At 41.4% G+C, this 19,421-nt stretch overlaps 1 protein-coding gene across 1 annotated transcript in view; it reads right to left on the bottom strand.

Annotated features, from left to right (window-relative positions):
• Nucleotides 1-19,421, bottom strand: part of AGBL1 (AGBL carboxypeptidase 1) — a 266,761-nt gene that overhangs the window by 205,172 nt on the left and 42,168 nt on the right. Inside the window, exons 6-10 of the mRNA XM_041469320.1 lie at nt 16,741-16,778; nt 8,263-8,471; nt 3,307-3,472; nt 2,226-2,299; nt 40-156 (exon numbers count right to left, since the gene is read on the bottom strand). Coding sequence (XP_041325254.1) covers nt 40-156; nt 2,226-2,299; nt 3,307-3,472; nt 8,263-8,471; nt 16,741-16,778 — 604 coding nt within the window. The remainder of the gene's footprint in view (nt 1-39; nt 157-2,225; nt 2,300-3,306; nt 3,473-8,262; nt 8,472-16,740; nt 16,779-19,421) is intronic.

Here is a 19,421-nt window from a genome sequence, read left to right as displayed (position 1 = left end):
GAATATTCACAAATAAAGGAAACTGCACTACAACCATACCTGAAAATTCTGGAAAAGTTCTGTACACAGAGCTTCATATTTTTCAAGCTCTTGTTCTGGACGGTCAAGCACTGGCCTTGACCTCAATTTATTCACATCTGTCTCCAAGTCACCATCCTACAAAAGCAGAATTAGAAAAGCACGTGTATTACACCTGCCCCATGAGATTATCTCAACCATCAGTGAATTGAGGATAAAAACAGTGCCTGAAACTTTCAGTCCAGGGCTGCTGTGCATTAATGTGCAGCCTCACCCTTATCAGATGTGAGAACCAAAGCCAGACTGTGTCAAGCATTCAGCTATTACATTATAAAAAAACAAACAAAAAAAAACAAAAAAAAAAACAAAAAAAAAAGACACAACAAAAACAACAAAAAACCACACCAGGAAAAGTTGGAGCAAGAGGAAAGGATGAAGACATGGCATTGATGACTGGGCATTACATTACATTACAGCATTATTCAAATAATTCAACATGTCTGTGTCCCACCAAATGCCATCAAAAAATAATTTGATCCTGACAAACAGATTAATTTCCAAAGATGTTATTAAAAGAAAAAAGTAAAATTGCCTGAATGCACAAGTGCCCACGGCATTTCAAACCCTGAGCCACACTTGGGTCACAAAGCAGAGTCTGAAGTGTTGTTTGGGCAGAGATGAAAGGGCAGTGAAGACCTGCCAGAAACATGAGCTCAGTTGAAAAGGATTTGCCACTGAGAGCATATTGATGCATAAGAAGCTTCAAATTTTGGATGGAAAAGAATAGATGGTTGATGTGGTGATTTTTATTTTCATAGAACTCTGAACAGCTCCTGATGGAAGGGTAGAGCCAAGTTTCAGTTTGGTTGGTGCTGCTAGCATGCATGGATATGTGTTATGTAGCTGTGAAAATGTTTGCAAATCACATCAATACCAGCAAACGTTGTGCAAAAGATCTTAAACAACAACAACCAAAAAAAAGGGGCTAAGCTGAAAGTTCATTATCCATTCCCTGCTTGCTTTCCCTTTAGCAAGGTTTTTTCACAGGAGATATATGACCAGCAAACCAGACAAACAGTATTTAAAACTCATATGCAGAATAAGCTCTTAGGCAAAAAAAAAAAAAAAAAAAAAGACAACCCCAAAACTGCTTACATCTACTTGGTAAATCCTTATGAATAATGAAATAGTTCAGAAGCATAGAGGAGCTGTTACTGAATGAATAACTAATTAAAGAAGGAGATAAATCCACTATGAGCCTTATTCCTAATGAGCATCTTGACGAGCTCTAATAGTCAGATATAAACAGTCAGACAGGGCCAAGTTAGGACACTCAGATAATGGGGGGGGGGGTTAACATCCTTTTTTTACTGAGTGACATCAGTTTAATATTTGAGGAGAAAAAGAGAGGGCAAGTAATCAGAACTCTTTTGCAGAAGTCTCAATCATTTCTAATTAGACTGTATTTGCAACTTCATTTCTTTAATTTGCTTTCCCAAGCCACTTTATGTGGATAAGACTTATTAGCAGCATCCACTACTTCACATTTGCATATGAGCTAGTTTGTATTTTCACAACAGAAAAGTTTGCACCCTCATCCTCAGCTGGTAGAAGTTTTTTTTTTTGCCGGTTAGGCCACTGCAGGGAGAGTGCTAAGGGCAAATTTAGAGAAGTATTGAATAATTCATTGTATTATTTGTCTGTGTGCAGCAGCAAATAAAGAAGGAATATAGGTTCAAATGCACCAGCTGTGGCTTAAAAGAACTAGCCTTTTTCTCAGGGTAGCTGCACAGCCCAAATATGCTCTGATATGGGAATAAAGAGGGGGTTAGCCTTTCCTAGATGATAAATCAATTTTCCCTAAATGCCATTTTCCTGGCATATGCCTAGCAGATCAAAGATGCACCATTTATTCCTGACTGTGGATGTGATTCTGGGCAGTCTCTGTGCAGGAACCAAACCCACTCCACCCTGGGTGACAAGCATGAAAATGAGTAGAATAAATGCAGGGCACTTTTTAGTGAAAGTCAGTGAATTCTCCTTTCCTTCTTTCAAGTATCATCCTATTACCCATGTAGTGTGTTCATGTGGGACCACATGCACATCTACATTCTCTGCTTAGATAGTCTTTCAGGGTGTCAAAATAGACAAAATGTTTTATTTTCCAGTATGTAGATAACTATGGGAACTATGGCTCGTATACCTACTTCCTCTTTACTCTCCACATCCTCATTATCCCAGTCTTTTTCAGCCTCTTCCTCTCCTTCACTTTCACTGTCATCTGCAGAAGTAGGAAGGAGACAGAGACAAAGGTGTTCAACCCAATATCCCTCTCATACCCCACAGAGAAATACATGTAAATTCTTCTATGTGTGCCACACAGTCCACAACCCACCACAACCCTGATTAAAGCAGATCCCATTTGTTAATCTCATATAAATGAATTTGGCACTAATTCACCCAGTTTTTAAAGCTCTGTTCTCTTGGACTCAAGCGCTGTCTTTCAAAACCATGACAAATGTCCCCATGATATGGATCCAACTCATTTTACAAAGCAATACAGAGATTTTCTGCTTGGCTGCAATGATATTACAGGATGCTCTTAATCTGTATTATCTAGATTAGGGTGTTTTACTGCTATGATTGTTATAGTATTTCAGTATCTTCCACACAAAATTGAATGTAGCAAAAATTGCTTCTGTGTATCATGGAGCCTTTCCTGCAGAGTAGCTGTCCTGCCTGTGCTCGAGCTCTGCTTTCCAGCAAGAGCTCCCATCTTTTACTCATGCAGCATGACTGCTATCTGCTTTTACTTCAGAAAGGGAAAAGGATAATAATTCTTGCAATTCTTTACTGAAAAGCCTGCAGGGCAGTTTTTACCCCCACAAGCAGCCAATGCACAGGCACAATTATGTCTGCCTGCTGTTGGAGAGCAATGCCATCTCCAGCCTCTGCTATACCCACTCAGCTCCTTCGTTTTCTTGGATAATATTTTTTTTTCCTTTTCATCTCTCATTTATTCTCCAAACAGACTCTTGCAGCTTCAAGAAGACCTGGGAGTAATTTCTTCTCTACTGACTGACACTGTAGGTTATTAGATTAATTCTAACTGTAAAGCTCAGGATTATGCCAAGTATCCCTTCCCTAGATATCACACTTAATTTTCTCTACTGACTGACACTGTAGGTTATTAGATTAATTCTAACTGTAAAGCTTCCCTAGATATCACACTTAATTCTTATGTCATGCTCCTTTTCCTCCTTCTGCACTCACCCTTCAGCCATTTACCTTCAGATCCCTCACATGGAGGTTCAGCACTGGCATTCCCAGGAAGAGGGAAGGAATAGGAACTTCTTACAGTCACCACAGGCAGATGCTCCTTGGGGTAGCACTTCCTCAGAATATGAGTCGCAGTAGTTATGATAGGATCCAGATTTTTACAAGATAAGCAGTCCTAAGAAACAAAGGAGAACTACATTAAGAATAGTCTTTTACAACAGTCTTCCCTGTCATAATCCCCCAGAGCAGAGACACTCTTCTGGTGAGAACATAACTCCCTTCACCACCCATGATTCACACCCATAAACTGCAGCAAAACATCATAATCTTGGTTTTCCAGACCTAGAAGTTTTCCAGGTTTACTCTTGAAAAAATCTTGTCATGTGTATGTTTTGGCTGCCAAAACATGCCAAAATCTGTGCTTCTGCAGCTTCAGCACAACTAGACCCAGAATCATGCCAAAACTAAACTAGAGATAAACTAACAGAAATAACACCACTATTTCAGTGTATTCAGGGTACACAATGTCTTCTCAAAGAGAATACACTCCCACTGTACTCTGTTCTCTGTGGTTAAATCATTAGGCCCAAGAGCTATTCTGAAAGATCACTATATATTACCTAATCATAAAATAATTAATAATTGCAGTATCCCACAATTTCTACTGATATAATCCAGTGGAGAAAATAGACATATAAAATTTTTTACAGCCCAGGTACACTTTGAAGACACAGAATATTTTGTATTTTTGTTGTATTGTTGTGCAAGTGAGCTCCTCAGACTTTTGTTGCAAAGAAACCAAACCAAAATCCCCACAGAACTAAAGAAAGACCCCATGAGACATCATAGAAGTGATGTATGTCTTCATACATCACGGTGTATGTCTTCAATATAACAGAGTTAGGAAGTTTGGATGAAGGAATTATACTGCTGCACAAAGGCAAAGTTGTTTAAAACCAATGGGTGCAATTCTCAGAAAACCCAGCCCTTGGATTTGCCCAAATGCAGCACACCCAAAGCACAGCCTCCACCAGAGTGACTGAGTCCTAAGTGCAGTATTCTACCCAAATTCACAGCTTTCACTCTGCCTCTCAGCACGTTTTCTTCAGTGGTTTGGAGCTAAGATTGAGCTCATCAAAACAAGAATGCAACTTAAATAAGCAGCATGAATATGCTACAAGGCAAAAGAGAACTATTGCAATACATTCTACTACCATTTCATCATTTTGCATCCCTGCGGTAGAGATAAAACAGAACAACCAAGAGGGGAGAGCAGATACTTTGTGCCATTGCCTGACAGCCCATAGTCAACATTTGGGCTGGACAAAAAAAACCAAACCAATCAGACAATCCAACCATTCAGCAGAACCAAAAGAATGTAAAAAATAACATAAAATGACCATTGCATCACAGGTCCTGCCTGAGTAACCTCATCTCCTTCTAGGAAAAGGTGACACTGTTTAGTGGTGGACTTGAGAGTGCTGAGTTAATGATTGGATTCAATCTTAAAGGCCTTTTCCAATCTAAATGATTCTGTGATAAAGTACTTTATTATAATCAGGAGCAGGAAAATGGCTGTACTTGGGTTCTTTTGGTTGGGGAGGATTTCACTGTTTTCTCATGTATGATTGAATGGCATTATAAGATTCAGTAGGATTAACCAGCATTCCTGTAGGGAGGCTAGAAAAAAAATCATCTAAAGCTGACATGCTTACAAGAGTCACTACAAGAATTTTAATATGTATTTCTGGTTCTCTGGCTGTTTGGAACTATGGGAGAGAGAAGAAAATTATAAAAGCATCTCAGAGGAAAGTTTTATTATGGGTAGAGCAAACACCAAGGAGAACTGGTTTCTATTTCTGTTTCAATTTATTCACTCCTTCATATGGTTCCCTTTGTTTGCTTGTTATTAAAGGAAAGATTAGGAAAGTTTGTCTACATGTGGGAACAAGCTAATATTCTCAACAGTCTACTAGTTCAGTTTACTAAAACTGATCTGGTTTTGCTCAAACAGTGAATGCAGGACTGTTTAATTGACTGCCTTGGGACAACCTTCTTAATTCATTGCCAAGCGAATTTAAATAGTCAAGACCAAGGCATGTTCATCCAGACAATGAACTTCCACGCATGGAGGTACTCAGTGATGCTATTTGGAAGTCATTTTTCTGTGCAGCAAATTAGGTCACAAGTGCAAACAAGCCTTCAGATACTTTAGAGGGAATTTGTGGGACTGTTTTCATTAGTGCTCATAAAGTGCTCTCAGATTCTGAAGCAACACTGTTTACAAATGGCTGAAAAAGATTACATCAGTATATTGGAAAAGCCCTTTTTACTGACACCTGGGAAGCAGACAGGAGGCTGCTCTGTATGTGTGTAAGCTATCCCATTTATTTTGTGGTGAGATAATGTAAATGAGGGAAGAGTAAATCCTTAGCTCAGAAAACTCATGGAAAGCTAACCTGGATTCAGATCTGCCTTTTAATCTCCACACAATCTTTTCTCCACTGAATCTGGAATAGGACAGATATTATGGTATATGATATATAGAAAAAAAAAAAAAAAAAAAAGGAAGTTTCAATATGATAGTAAGACAAAAGATAGTGATGCTGATTGATGCTCCTACTAGCAAACAGAGTGGAATATAGGATAATATTATCCTAGAGTAGCAGGGGAGGCTGAAGAGAAACAAGGCAAGCTTAAGAAACCAGATGGAAAAGTGATAAAGTATCAAGATAACATTCCATGCAGCAGTATCTGCTAAAGCACATACAAACCTGTTTTCTTGTCTCAGAGTAGGCAGCTCTGTCACTTCACACAAAACCAGACAATGCTATGTGAATATACCATTTAACTGTCAGGAAAATCTAAGTGCAGCTAGGAAAAGAGAATGGGAACAGAAAGTACTTCCTTTCCATGAATGGTTTCATTATCTATAATTATTTTTTATTCCAGGTAGGAGTAGAATTCAAAATATCTCTAAATTCCCCTAAAATATCTCTAAACTCTCCTCAAATTGAGTAGCAGTCACTTCTAATCTATGTGAGGTGACAGTTTTTGAACTATTGGCTCCTCCTATAAAGAAACAAGCTTAAGGGCTATTAAAAGCTCAGGTATTTCACCTGTCCATCAACCCAGACAATAGGCAGCCAGAGAGGCTTCAATTGAAAACCAGCCTTGTAAATAGAATTTCCACTGGAGTTTAAAACAAACCCATCCTAGCAAAATGGTTTTCATTTCAACAAATATGTGTGTGTAAGAAAAATAAAAGAAACAAACAAGCAAAAAAAAAAACTTTAGAAGTTTCAGCAGAACTTTTCTAGCCAGATTTTAACACCTTAAAAATCTCATTAGCTACTCAGAGTTTGGTCCAGGTTAATCACCAGAGCCAGTGCATTCCCTGAAGGCACTAAAATACTGTCCACACACACACAGAGTCATTGCTTTCCCAATCAGGAGTTGTCTTGTCCGGTCTTCATCTTTTTTTTCTCTTGCTACAGCGTGTTGTCCATCTCAGGAGACAAGATTTCCCGTCTTTCTCTCATGAAAATAATGAAGATTTGTATGGCAGCAGCAGCCTCTACCTCAGGTTACATAGGCAAGAGCAGGAGTGAGATCTCCTAGGGCTGCCAGACTCCTGCCAACACTTCATGTCTTGGAGAGACACTGCAAGACTGACAATATCCCAAAAGAAGCAGAGAGAGAATACCAAGCTTTGAATCTATTAACCTTGGTTATTTCTTGTCCAAGGTCTCCCTAATAGCACACACTGGGAAAAAAAGCAAACTGGAGGCCCCTGAATCTGTCATTTCTGCTCCACTTCCAACCTTTGGAAGGATTAGCTTTATCAGTGTTTACTGGAGCCTTAGGATGTCATTTCCTGTTTGTGCACCCAAAGTGACCCCACATTTGCACTTGCCATGGAGTTGCTCCAGGCTGAACTATCAGGAGGTGTTAGCTCAGAAAGCTTCATGGGCTGTCGGAGGCTCTTGAGAGCAAACATCCACCCTTCCAGCAGCTGTTTCCATCCACCCTATTCACCTTTCTTCAGACCAGATCATGAACAGAAGCCAAAATCCCTTGGGAGGTCTGCTGGCTCTGGCCACCTCATCCTACCTAAAGAAAAGGTCAATTCTTCATGAGGAAAGTGAAGTGAAAAATTCTTTTCTGCTGATAAGAAATGACTCACAGAAGAATCCTTCATGACAGTGATGGAAAAGGGGAAGAAATAAACACACTGAATCATAAGGCAATGGATTTTTTTTTTTTAAGGGAGAAGGAGACAGGCTTTTCTTTCTGATGGTTCTAGAGTGAGACAATGCATAACCAGTAAGAATGACAATGGAAACACTGCTATGGAATCACAAGGTGATTTTCTCTAAGGTCAAAGCAAGCTAAGGAAGCGTTTTGCTGAGAGACTGAGGAAACTCTCACTGTTCTGTGGATTACAGACATCCCATCTGCAGGATCATGGCATCTTTCTTGAACTCACATTAATGTTTCACAGGATAAAAAATTAACCTCCTGAAAATGTGTTGATGGATGTTTCTCATTAGGAAAGGCTTGGCTAAATGAGCATTTTGTTTAAAAGGCTGATTGAGTGGAATTATCTGGTTATTGTAAACGAAAATCTCACAAAGACCCAAGCAATTCCCCTATAAGAGATATTCCATTATTCTTCAGGAAAAGAAGTCCAAGCAGGCAGCAGGATGCACAGGGAAAGAGAAAAGAAGCACTAAAAGCATAAACTAGGATTCCCATAGGAAGTAAGATCTGTTTTAAACTGAAACATTTCAGCTTTCCTAAAGTACTAACTTTGTAAAAGTCAATAGTTTTTCATGTAATCAGTTTTTTTCATTTATATGTCCTACCCTGAATTTAAATAATGATGGAATTTCCTGCAGTGGGATGTAGAACCCAGTCCTAACCACCAAATCACCTCATTTAAACACAAAAAGCACCATTTACCTGCACACTTGTGAAGAGAATCTCCATTCCCCGGGACCCAAGGAAAGTGTCCCTGCCCAGCTGGATGTTGGTGATGTACTTTAGGCAGAGCAGGAGACCCCTGCGAATGTAAATGTAGTTGTTGGAGACATCGTTGCGATGCCAGTCTTGGTAGAGCCTCAGCAGTTCACCCAGGTAGCCTCTGTTCACTGCCCGGCGGCTGTTTGACTCTGAAAAGGAGAAAAATGCTGAATTAAACTCCTTCCTGCTTGGTAATTGTGGCTACTCAGTGCTTGAACCCAGAATTTAACACCTGCTCAATCTGGCTTAACGGTCTCAGTTTACAAAAAAAAAAAAAAAAAAAAAAAAAAAAAAAAAAAAAAAAAAAAAAAAAAAAAAAAAAAAAAAAAAAAAAAACCAAAAAAAAACTTTTTAAATTTAAAATGTTGTTTGCCAAACATGGCCAACGTTCTTGGAACATTACATGGGAAATAAAAAAAAACAACCAAACATCAAAAAACACAACAGTGTCCTGTCTGGAAACAGGAACCTTCCAGATTAACCAAACCATAAGTCTGTATCTCCTTCCAAGTGCTAATAAACTTAATTCCAGTTGCAGCACCACAAGATTCCCTGAAACTACCAAAGCTCCTGAGGAGTGAGAAAAGCTGAATAAAGTAAGAGTAGTCAACAGCATAAAATCTTCACCACAGTGCTGTACTTCAGTCCTGAGAGAACACCTTGCTGAGATCAACAAATTCAAAAACCTTGTGGCTGTACAGTCCTGTCACAGCCAGAGAAATTATGTTTAACTTCTAAACGTATTCCCACAAAAACCTGTATAATGAAAGCCATGAATCAAGAGATTCTGGAAACCCACAGTATTTAAAAATTAACAAAACACCAACATGAGCAATAGCAGTTGGGGCTTCTTTTCTGTTGCTTCCTGGCTCCAAGATTTTAAAGGTCACATTCAGGTAGTGCTTAAAGGTTATAGCACATGGGCAAGAAAATTACAAAAAATATTTTTAAAAAAATAAAACTTTTAAGAGCTTGTGATATAATACAAATCCTGCTGAGTTTCTAAAACATATCCCTTCACCTACTGCATTCCTTGCCCTGGCCCTCAGGACAAACATGAAGCCAAACCAGACCCCAGGCTCCCTCCCTTTAAACCAACCCTGCCTAAATTTTCCTGACTGGTCCTGACATTCCTTGCTGTGACACGCATTAAGAGCTGTCAGGAGCTCAGTAATCAACTGGGGGCAGGTAGCATATGTGAGGCAGGAGCTCAGCTCTCTGAATAGCAATCAGCACTTGCAGCTCACAGCAGATGGCTCTTGGTACCAGAGCTGGTGGGCTCCAATCCATTTCCACTTCATTAAACAAAGTGCCAGAGCCTCTCACACCTGGAACTTTAAAGCCATCAGTGGGGATTCACAGGACAGGAGAAGCAGCTAGAGGTTAAGTGAGAGAATAGGAAGATGCTGCCTGAAGAAAACCAGCAACAAGAGAAGCCATGGAAGGAATGAGCAGGAAGCAGGGTGAGCAGCAAACCTCAACCCCAGTGATGAAGTAGATGGAGACATTGAAAATGGAAACAAGTCACCTGAAGTCATCTCAGTCTCCTCTCTGTAGTAAATGAGCAAACCCTCAGCTGGAGAAAGGATTTGAGGGTTTTCCTGCTACCTGGCCTGGTCCTGCAATTTTCTCTACCATTGGCACCAACCAGCACCCCCAGCCCAGGCTGCCAACTCATTTTAATGCTGCTCTGCATCTCCCCACCACCCTGCTGTCATGGCCCTGCACTGGCCTGCTGGTCCCACAGCAATTCCAGTCCCACACAGCTCTACCCAGGCTCCCACACCTTGGCCTGCAGCTCTCTAGCCCTGCCTCCCCTTGCTGGTAACCTCCTACACCAACTCTGCATTCTGAGGCTCAGTGGCTGTCAGATGGAGAAGGTTGCCCTCCTCCTCTGACCTTCACTCTGTATTTCTGTTTTCTATTTGACTCTCTGCGAAAAAACTTTAATTGCTTGAGAATCCCTTATCAATCCCAATGATTTTTTTCATGATTTCCTGTTAATCCTCAACCAGCTGTCATGTTTACTAACCTGCAGGATGACTAACCCCTTAAATCAGTCAATCTTCCTTGAAGAATTACTCAGAAAGCTCTGTAAAAGTCAATAAGTGTATAAAACATGACAAGAAGAACAGAGTTGGAGAGCATAAGGTAGGGACAATTTAGATCAGACTCAGAGCTTCCCTGAGCTGTTCAGGGACAGATGAAATTGGACTAGATCTAGGCTTTTATAGCCTCTAGCACACAGAGCTTGAAGTCTAAACTTTCTGTGTCAATGTCAATAGGAAGACGGAAAAACTGGGAATCACTGTGTGTAAAGATTCTTGGGGAATATGTTGGGAAAAAAAATCTCTCAAAGTGTGTCTGTGATCATTTAAGACAGATTTCCACATTTGAATCTCAGCTCCATAGGGACCAGAACACACAACTGTCCTCTGCTTTAGTTTTAATACTCATTGAAAAGCATGGAGGAAAGTGAGCAGAATAATTTTGCTGTTTCCTCACATGTTTTCTGTAGTACTTTCAGGATCAAAACAGTCTCTTCAAAATGAAGCTGAGATAGCCTATTCTGTGAGAAAGAGATGGAGAGGCAGGACTAGATTTCCCTGAACCCTTTGATCAGAAGCAATGAGAATTAATTGCTGAAGGGGCAAAAAACACATTAATTTTGTTTCTCCTGTCTGATTTCATTGATTCTCCTCTGCTCTCCTGTGCTGTCAGTGTTTTTTCTTTATTTTTCCTTCCATTTTTTCAGTTCTATAGTCAATAAAGTAGTGAATAAATGAAACAGGAAGTATGCCAAGATCTCCAGAAGGCAGAATGGAAAAAGGAGGCCTCCCCACCTGTCTGTGTCTGTTGGTCTCTCCATCTAGGGATGCACCAGCATGGGTATCTATCTATATTTTGGCACAAATACAGATGGTGGAAATGAATCATACAGGTACAAGCAGCACTGCACAGATTTGTAGGCAGCAAGAACCACCCCTCCTGGAGTGAGTGACTACAGTCTGTGTGCTAAGTGGCAAAATCTGCTGGCTTTTGACCCTCTTCCTGATATTCTTTAGTTAGGCCCTTTTCCTCTCCCTGGGCACGGTCAGTGGCAACAGAAGTTTTCCTGCCATGCCGCTTTCAGAGGTGCCCAGGAATGGTTCTTTCTATTTTGAGTGAACTGAAGGGATTCCTGTCTCATGAGGCCATCAGTAGAAATTCAGCACCAAACCCAAAAACACCGTTTTGGCTAAAGACTGGGCTGATCAGTGGCCAAAGCTGCACTAACAGCAAAAATCTGACTGTACATCAACCACTTTAATCTATCCATATCCACAGCCATTGTGTGAACTCTCCCTCTACAGCAGCTGGATTTGTGGCACTGCCCTCCCCTTGAGGGACAGCTCCCAAAGTTACCCCTCAAGGCTGAGGAATCCCTTGCCTGACACCAGACATGTATGACACCTGAATCACCTAGGCAGCTCACCAGAAACATCTGACATGAGTCTCCAGCCAACAAGCAGAAGCCTCAAATGGTTAAAGTTACGTCTAAATTAGCAAGGGGATCTCACTAGAAAGAAATCCCCAGTTTTGACAGAATGCTCATTCTGTGGTGGGGTCCTAAAGTCAGGTTTTCAGTCTAGGAGATGAAAGCCTCATGACCACCAGTGCTACTGCAGACATTTCTGAAGCCCTCTTTGCAATCCTGTCTCCTTTGAAGTGTTTGCCAAGAACACGGGTACCACTGGAAAACATGCAGTGTATTTAATCAAAAACTGAATTACAGTCAACCTGAAATATGATGAGCAATGCACTGCTTACCAGGCAGAACAAAGAGATATTTATCTTACTGTCTATCTGCTGAAATCTCTTTGTTGATGCCACTCAGCTGATTCATTATGCCAAGAACATACATTGCTACAGCTTGGAGATAAGAATACTCTGCTAAATTAACCCTATGGCCCCTAAAGCTGTGAAAGAAATAGGAAAAACTCCAACTTCCCCACTCTGCTCTAGTGATTGCCTCTTAGGAATAAAAAATGCAAGGTATCTCCTACAGTGAAGGGAACACAGCTGTTTCATTTGGTCATTGAGAGGCCATTTTTGCAGAGAAAAGCACAAGGGCTCTCTAGAGAAACAAAGTTAATTGTCCCCATGAAGAAACTGAGTCACACAGGAAGTGCTGGGATCACTTCAGACCCAGTGGGCTCTACAGCAAGAAGGTGCTATTAGCTCAACTCATGTTGGAAGCCAGAAGGCTGCCCTGTAGTTTTGCCCTAAGCAGTTTCCCTTTCCTTCTTTGCTTTTCAGAAAAGCAGAAATAGAATTTAAAAAAAAATATAATAGCACAAAATCTACAGTTTGATTTTTTTCTGACTGAAGTGGTTTGAAAGAGTTTTAATAAGGACACCAGAATTTGGAAGACTTCCTCAAATTCAGGCAGTGAATTTACAGAAGCCAGATCATCAATGGAGGCACAAACACAGTCCATGCCAAGACAAGGAGGCAAACAATCATTAAGGATGTCAGCAGAGAATAATACTGCAGCTCCTCAATACTTAGTTTTCATTACACCTACCCTGAGAGCATCAGGAAGTTGTCATGCCCCAGGAGAAAAAGCCAATACTTTTCTCTGGACCACTGAGCTACTTTCAGTTTGGAATATGTCTATGAATGAAGAGTCTTGGGGAAGGGAATATAAAGGACATAAAATTATTTTCTTTCCCACAAAGTGGCTCTTCTCAAAGAGATGCAAGTATAGAATCAAGACTGTTTGCATTCTAAAATTCAGCAAGAAAACACAGGCAATGCTTGGTTTAGATTATCGTGAAAGGAACTGCAAAATTCAACGCTGATCACAATACCTGACAAGATGTGATCATGGATTTGGAGCCAGGCTGACACTGGAGTTTGAATCCAGAGATGGATAATAAGGATTTCAATGGATGATGAGAGCTGGGCAACTGGTGCAGCATGAGGCAAATCCCAGATATTGTGCTGCTGGCTACAGGAACTGGGATGGTTTAACAATGGGGTATTTCAACTCAAGATCAAAGACCTGCCTCTCTAGATCTGTTGTCAAGCATTATGAATTCAGTAGCACAGAGTGCAGGCCTTTCACACTGCCTAATCTGCTTCTGTGCTAGAACGTCACTTTCTCCTCCTCAGAGTTACTTGCCCCTCCTTGATGCCAACATAAAAGGAAAAGAATGACAATGATTATTTTATCCCAGCAGCCACAAGATATTATTTTTATGGTTTGATAAAAAAAAAGTGGGCAAAAGGTTAAATAAAGGTTAGTTGATGGAAGATGGGGAGGAAAGAGTAGGAAAATGAGAGATTAAAAGCTGTGCAAGAAGGTAAAGACAGCAAAAGAAGGGAGATTTAGAAAGAGAGAAGGGAAAGGCCATCAGTGGTAACTGCTGTTAGCACACAAAATGGTCTTAATGAAATCAACACCATCAGGAGGTCACCACAACCTGTCTTTTTAAATTGCTCATTACAGTTTTACCAGGCAAGCATTGCACCAAGGGCCCTGCCTGTTTCCCCAGCCTTCTCCCTCAATATCTGCTCAGCCAATGCCTCTGAGAGCAGCTCGAGCTAATTTCCTTACAGACATGCATGCCGGTAATTCTGGGAAGCACAGATAGTCGGGAATAACAAACACGACCAAAATTAGATTAAAATAACCTGCTGATAAACAAATTACTCACTCAAAATACACATTGGATTAGGCACGGTGGGGATCCCTATAATCACATCGCCACCGTGTGGTTCCTGCTCCCTCACATCCCCTCCAGCCTCAGCACCCCTGGCTTGGGTTTGCCTGTGCTTGGGTAGCAGGTGTCCAGCTTTATTCCACTGCCCCCAAACTGGGAATGGTTTGCCTGGTTTATTCTGGGGTTTGGGGTCACTAAAAGCAATAGACCCCATGGCTAGGAGTGCCCTGGAGGGCATCCCACATCTGCTCAAACAGGGTCCAGCCCCTCCACACCTTGATCTCAAAGACACAGGAGTGCTCCACAGTGAGTTCCTCAGGCCTTAATACAGAACTGAATTAAGATATGAAGACACAAGTAGAGCAAAGCCAAAGGAGGCTGGAAAAATTTGCATGTTCACTCTGGGACAGAGATAAGAGATTTTGTCAAAGTTGCAGTGCCTCACCCCATCTCAGTTTATCTATAGCTATCAGGATCTGCCTCCTCCTCCCCACTCTGGCCTGTAGTGAGCACCTAGAAATTGAAGGAGGAAGAATTGACATGAGTAACACTCAAAGTCTGACTGTAACATCAAAGAGAAAGACAAAAAAAATCTCTTGATGCTCCCACGGCAATTCAGCACCACTGTAGATATTTAGCAATCAGAATGTTCAGCCTTATTATAAATTCAGAGTTAAGATGGTGGAAAGACAGCAGATTTTAAAAAGGCAGCCAGGCAATGGAGGAAGAACTTGCTGTGAGCTGTTTGCTGAGTGCATGTGGCCATGGCAGGTGGTGAACAGCACCTGGGAGAGCAGCATGTAAGGTCTGGTAAAATACTCTGGGATGTTTGCAAAGAGATAGGTCAGGCGTGAGAGACTAGCTGATGATCAGACAAGAAATGTCTTCTCCATATCAGTAATCTGAGCTTTCACTGATAGAAAGGTGCAGCACTGCCATTAGAAGAGACTTAAATTTCTACTCCTCCATTATCCACCATCTCTTTGACTATCACCAAGTGGCAATCACTCGATACAGGAACACAGCACAACCAAGGTCTCTCATGTCTCACTGGGCTTCCAAGCATTTATTCCATGTTGTGGATGAAGCACAAGTTTGTTGTGCTCCATTACTTACTTCTTCAGACCATTTTATACTTCCCCCTCTGAAACACAACAGCAACAATTTCCCAGGTCTATCTGGGTTGGTAACTTTTTCTTACACTGATGTCTCTTTCCCAGGCATATCTTGCTCCTTGCAGTTATGCACCTGATAAGCGAGCATTTACCATCAGCTTCTGTTAGGAGGGAGACAGAAGCCAAACAGTTTCTAGCCAGCCATGGCTCTGCAGGTAGACAAAGTCTCAAGTGGAAGCCTGAGATGAAGATGGATGTTTCTGACTCCATCAGGGAGACACACTGCCATCTGCCTGCTCCCTTTAAAACTGCTTTGTCAGTGCAGCTCTGCTAAAAGCAAGAGGGACACTGAACGTCCAGCACAGCCCCGTGTATAACCATAATCCCCTGGATCTCTTTGGGCTGAAACACTCAAGGACAGGCCTGCAGGGATACCCCCAGACTGCCATGTTCTTGTCCTCTCTGTTTTACAGCCTTCAGCAACATCAAAGCACAATCCCCCACTGTTTCCCAGCAAGGTTTTCTCAAAAAAACCTCACAATAATCAGTCCACCACTTCACTACTGTAACATTTTCCAGGACTCCTGCCTTCTGTTTAGTTTGCATCCCAACTAAAATATGCTCAAATGCCTCTGGGTGCTTTTCTGTGTACAGCTTCACCCCTGCTTTCATAAGCAATTTTCAAGTGCTGTAGCATTCACCAGATTTGATTCCTATCTTTCCAAGGATCCCTGCACCACTGAGGCCAGGGCCACAAACATGTTAACTGTGACAAACAAAGATGTCCTGGTGCAATCCTGAAAAAGAACTCATCTCTCTTCCAAGCATGGGGAATTTATCTCAAGGAACCAGAGCTGTTTCTCACATCTCCTGACCCACACTTCCCAAAAGACACAACCTGCTCATTTGTATGCAGCTATCAGAGCAGACTGCTCCAAAAGCCTGGAGCTTCTCCTGCCCTGTACCACAGGACAAGGAGAAAAACAGAATGCATCCTTGGGCACTTAGAATTGCAGAAATCATCCAAAAAACACCAGTCAGGCTGACTTCTGGTACATGATGCTCTATTTGATTTTACAGTATCAGCACCATTTCCTAAATTCCAGCTCCAGTACCTTAAAAAAAAAAAAAAACCAAAAAAAACCCCAAACCTGAAAATAGATGATGTCTTTTCCTATAATCACTTTACCATTCACACCCAAACAGCATTGCTGTTATTTACATTCTTTTCTCCCTTTCCATGGAAGAAACAACAAATTGGGAAGGGAAATAAGTATTTGTCACTGGCTGGAGAAATTCCCCATTTCTCCCATTATACCAAGGCCCAGGACAACCAATGGTCTCTAAATACTCAAAATGAGGGTCCAGGTTGGCTCCCTGGGTGCTCAGGGCACCATCTCCCACAGGGCTGGGGCACTCCAAGGATCTGAACTGGTACAGGAGACTCCTGCACTACTGCCTCTTCCCTGTGCATTGCTCTTTGGGACCAAGGGATGAGGGAATACCAAGGGAGAATGAGGTGCAACAGGATCATTCTGTCCAGCAGCACAGCACAGAAAGGAAAGTCAGAAAGAATATGAAGTAAAAAAGCTTACTTGATTTCAGCAGAGCTGCCAGAGCCCCAATGGCTGCCCTGGGGAAAGAAGAGAGATGGAGAAATAATGTCAATTTCTTCAATAACTTTTGTAACCTTCATCTTCACAGTCTTCTGGGCCAGGCTTCCCAGATGGTCTCAACTAACAGTTTATGATGGAATTTGACAGAACTGCAATGTTTTACACCAACAGAGGATCCAGCCTCTGCAGCTGACTCAGTTATTCTAAAAGCTCATTAGCCCTCTAGCTTTACTGTTACACTGATTTGTACTGACCATTAAAATTTAAAGCAACACCCACAAAGTGATCTAACAAGTCTTTAAACTGCTCCCCCAGAGCTTTTTCTTTGTACCAGAGACTTAGCACTTGCCCACACCAGACACAAGTACCTCTACCTGCATCAGCAGATAACTTCCATATCAAGCTGGGATATCAATATCAATATTTCCAGCAAAATCCCACTCCTTTTTCTATTTTCCCAAAACAAGCTTCACCCTATCCTCTCTCCTGGCTTTAACTGAGAACAAAACTGAATTTCTTTCAATTGAAATCATACCTTGCATTGCAGGGGTGTGTAGAGGGCCCCACTCAGAGGAGGACTGGTAGGAAAGGTGCTAAAGCTCTGTAGTAAGACTGCTTGCAGTGAGTAAGGGCAGGGACACACATTTCTGAGGACCTTCTGTGTCATTTCATTGTGCAGGTAAGCAAGGGAACCTGCCTGACTGGTTTGCCTGGGAGCTGGTCACTAACATCTGCAGCTTGAGAAGTTCAACTGAGATATCCTTGCTTCCCAACTTCTGGAGGTAAGTTCCTTCCTCATGTGGTAAAATCTCCATCCCACTTGTCTCACAGAAGACTTTTTCCAGTCATGTTCTGCTGGAGCAAGATCCCTGTTCTAACATGGCTTACTGCTGTGAAGCTTCAAGTGCCCAGAGCTGATTAAATAAATACAGCTACAAAAACCTCCAGGTGCAAGGATTCCTCAAAATATAATCTCTTTACAAACCAACCCCCAAATACAATTGCATTAAATTCCATACTGAACCAATTATCATCTTGCAGCAAATAAATAATTTTTTGTCATCAAGCTTCTGTTCTTTGTGTGTCCTAACAGCAGCTGAGACTGAGATTCAAGAGCTGGTTCTTGCTGATACTGGGTCAGCATCTCTATCTAAAGTCATTATTTCATAATGAGTCTCTCAGAGTTCAACAATAGCTTTACAAACTGCAAAGAAATCACATTCAAATACAGACAGAACAGGAGATCAGTAGCTAAAAATCTCACCAATGGAAGCACAGCCATGCTGTCATTACTTCCTTAGCTCCAACTGAACAGCAATCATTCAGATGGTGGAGGAGTAATGTCATCCCCCAGCTATTCAGCCTGCTCAGCAAAGGAACACTCTACAGCCACTGATCACTGAGTCTCTCCACAAGTTCAAAGCCTAGGACAAAGTAAACAACTCTAAGCAAATTAAAATTCCACCCGGAGCATCTCCCAAAGCTCACACTCCAGCATGTCTTTAAAGAGAGACTGCTCTGCATACCTATATTTTACAGGCCTAATGTGATGTCTCAATCACCTGCTAGAGCAGCAGAGCAATGGAGGAATGACCAGAATATCTCTGGCTCCAGGCATAAGAGTTCCCAGTATTTCCTCCAGGCATCTGTTTTATGTTGTAGGTGCTTATGAGCATTGCTAAGAGTTTCAGCAGAGCTACACTACTGTCATAAAGACAGCGCTGCCAGCAAACCTCCCTTCAGACAATAAATCAGCAAATCTGGATATTCCAATACTTTTGGGGGATGTCTATGAACCACATTGTATGCAGATAACTTCATTCATCCTCAAAGGATCCCAGAATTCCCAGAGCATGTTCTCAGTCTAATCTCCAGTTCCAGCTGTCCAGGTAGGGCCTAGGTGCAGGCCCAGTAGACTGACTCCAGTGATTTGCATTGCTTGAGAAGAGATTTTGAGAGAAAAACCAAAAGACATGAGGATAAACTGCAAAACAGGTAAAATAATTTTAAGGGATAAAACAGACTTACAAGCATAGATTAAGCCAACCTAACCTGGTATCTTCCTTTGCTAAGAAAGCCAACTTCTTCTGCACAAGGGAAGTGTGATAGAACAATTTATCTGTACTTCAAGAAAGCATTTGATATGATGCCACACTGAAAATTGTTAGCCAAGCTGGAGAACATGGGGATTAGTGTAAGAATTACAGTGTGGGAAAGGAATTGGTTAAAGACTCAATGACAGGAGTTGTGCTGGAAGAGGAATTATTAGTCTAGAGGGAACTTGTGTGGAAGTTCAAGGATCTTTTCAGGCTGATCTTATTTCAGCTTTTCATTAATGACCTTGGCACAAAAAGTCAAAGTATACTGACAAAATCTGCTGACCATGTGAAGTCAGGAACTGCTGCCAATAGCAGGGAGTTCAGAATATCTTTCAGGAGTAACAAGATGTTCTTGAGTTCTGAAGGAATAGAAATGTGATGAAATATAATAGTCAAAGTGCAAGGTTAAGCATTTAGGGTTTAATAAGGATTACTGTTATGACCAGGGGCTCATAATTTGGAAATGAGTAGAAGGACACCCTGGATATATGAGCCCATTAAGGGATAAGGACAAGCATAACCAGCAGGGTGACAACCATGAAAAGGACAGATCAGGTCTCA

Source organism: Pyrgilauda ruficollis, unplaced genomic scaffold, assembly GCF_017590135.1.
Source record: "Pyrgilauda ruficollis isolate IOZ18807 unplaced genomic scaffold, ASM1759013v1 scaffold23, whole genome shotgun sequence".
NCBI lineage: Eukaryota > Metazoa > Chordata > Aves > Passeriformes > Passeridae > Pyrgilauda > Pyrgilauda ruficollis.
The sequence above is the reverse complement of the archived record's forward strand: the minus strand, read 5'-3'. Positions and strand labels throughout refer to the sequence as shown.